The sequence below is a fragment of the Sinocyclocheilus grahami genome, unplaced genomic scaffold (assembly GCF_001515645.1).
Source record: "Sinocyclocheilus grahami isolate Dianchi unplaced genomic scaffold, SAMN03320097.WGS_v1.1 scaffold470.1, whole genome shotgun sequence".
In the NCBI taxonomy this organism is placed as follows: Eukaryota; Metazoa; Chordata; class Actinopteri; order Cypriniformes; family Cyprinidae; genus Sinocyclocheilus; species Sinocyclocheilus grahami.
In genome coordinates this window covers 805,623-807,979 of record NW_015505649.1, presented here as the reverse complement: position 1 = coordinate 807,979, position 2,357 = coordinate 805,623, and the positions used below count along the sequence as shown (strand labels likewise).

At 38.8% G+C, this 2,357-nt stretch overlaps 1 protein-coding gene across 1 annotated transcript in view; it reads right to left on the bottom strand.

The window, feature by feature from the left end:
• Window positions 1-1,444: 1,444 nt before the first annotated feature.
• LOC107553331 (SCAN domain-containing protein 3-like) overlaps window positions 1,445-2,357 on the bottom strand; it is a 3,930-nt gene continuing 3,017 nt past the window's right edge. The window contains exon 3 of the mRNA XM_016235527.1: window positions 1,445-1,544. Within this exon, the coding sequence (XP_016091013.1) occupies window positions 1,445-1,544 (100 nt within the window). The remainder of the gene's footprint in view (window positions 1,545-2,357) is intronic.

Below are 2,357 nucleotides of genomic sequence, written 5' to 3'. Positions count from 1 at the left end.
TAATGATGTGAGTTCAGGTGATTGAGGAGACACTAACCGATCACATAAATTCTGGGTGTTGCTCTGCCATAACCTGTCAAACCTTTGAGGAATCACATTTATCTCCATAAACACACTAGTTCTGTTCCAAAACTTAGTGAGTCACCTATAGAGGCAGTATTTTAAGGCACAAGGCAGCAATGATCTGAGTCTTCTTTGTCACAAGTCAATTCTCAATTCTATTCGCAAGTTAGTTTTTAATGCTTCATTCAGGACAAGTTTAATTGATTCTTAAAAATGTATTACTTTGAAGGATTCCTTTTCATTAAGCCATACTTACTCTACAATGCATGGCAAAGCATGCTGGGAAACAGATATCCCCAGCCCAGTTTCAGTTCAATTTAAGTGCCTCTAAATGAAGAGAAACAAGTTCATTAAACTCAAAACAATGAAACAGTTCAGATTACTTAAAATGTGCCAGTTTCATGAACCCAAAAGAAAAAGAAAGTTCTAAATATTTATAAGAGTGCATTTTTTTAAACAAATTTGTTTCAGTTTACCCTACCCAAACCAATTAGATATTTTGAGCATTTACAGTGTTGTGCAGTTTTTTTCTTTCTTTCTTCAATCGGAAATGTGTCTTGTTTTCATGACAGAGAGAGTACATATGAGACTCTTTTCATCTAAACAATGTTCACTTCAAAGCAATCCCATAATGCAATGTGATGACCTCAGTGAAAAATTAAATCCAAAAAAGTGAGAGAAATGTTAGAATTTTTTGAAAAGTATGGATTAAAAATAGTTATTTAACAGTAAATTGGCCAAAAGATCCAAATATTTTAAGTACTCAATATTTGCGTGTGCCTTTTTTTTATTGTGTCAACATGCTAATTTCTAACTCTGTATAGAAAGTTTAAAGTCACTCACTTATGAAGTTACATGATGGTTAAAATGCTGCCTTAGAAGGTAGCTGTCTATGTAGGCAGTAGATAGGCGTTTCACGGAACAGCACTAGTAACTTTTGAAATTAGATCATTTCTATTGACAACAAGGTTTAGAAAAGCCATAGATAGGCTACACACATTGTTTCATATCAGGATAGGATTAAGTTTTGCTCTAGTTTTGCTCTCAACAAACTTTTGCGAGCTCTGTGGCTTCTTCCACCGCTCTCCAGAGGCTCAACTACAGGGTAATGAAAGAGTGTTTAAAAACCTGGGAGTGACAATGGAGAGGAGTAGAAACCAAATCCTTGTGGAATTTGGTTTTTGCTGTCAAAATGTTTTTGCATGAATGGCATTTAAGGATGTTAGGCCAAGTGTAATCCTTTTGTGGTGAGTCTTTTCATTCCATCAGGTTTTTGCATACATAGACATACAACATTTTTCACTTTACGTTGAGACCAAAGTTGATATTAATGGCTTTCTTTTGCCAACCGCAGGACCAGCCCGAGGCTCCAAAAATCAGCTTATGTGCAGCAAAGTAGAGGCTCCGATGGCTCACATTCAGTCACGAGCGAGTCCGTGCCAGAAGATAGTGGCAAAGAGGAGCCCAGCTCCACATACTGTCTGCATATCCAGGCCAAGATGTAAGCACTCGACTGAGTGGATAAGTGGAGGACAAAGCAGGCATTTTCTGGGTAGCATTCATTATCTCAACTACCCCAAATCAAAGGATCAGAGGTAAGGAGAGCGTGAAACTAAAATGAAGGAATTACTGAGATTATGGAGAATTCGTAGTTAAAATAAAGACATCATTCCAGCACTAAACTTATCCAGTGACTCAGTTTTATGTGATGTAACTGCGCTGTTGATGTCTGGTAAACCTGGCTGTCATGGAAAACATAATAATTCATCAGCGGCCATAAAGGTGCTCGTCGATAGGGTTGCAAAGAACAGTTTAAAAATCCTTTTTTTTTTTTTTTTTTGCAGCGTCTCGCCCACATTTAAGCCTCAAATTCTTGTACTGTGTTTCAGATCACCACTTTGGTCTGGTACCACTGGCCTTAATCCTGTGACCACTAACAACACCAGAACCACAACAACCACTGCTGCTGTTTATACAGCCACAACTACTACATGCAGGGTTGGGGAGTAACGGAAAAGGTAAAACTTAGTTTACAATTAAAATGTACATACCCTTAAATCTTAACTGACTGTTGTTACCTGGTGTAACAAATGTTCAAGAGGGTAGAAGGAAGAAGACAGGGTCGGCTTGCTGGGACGCGAGCTTTATTTAAATTCCTTCCCGCACTGTACACACCACGGCGCTCACTCAGCGCGGTAAGATTCACAGTCAATAACTCATAACAAACAGAATGCAACTGGCTTCCGTGTATCTACACCCGTCTTCCCGGGTCGCTCGCGTACCCAGACTGTCTC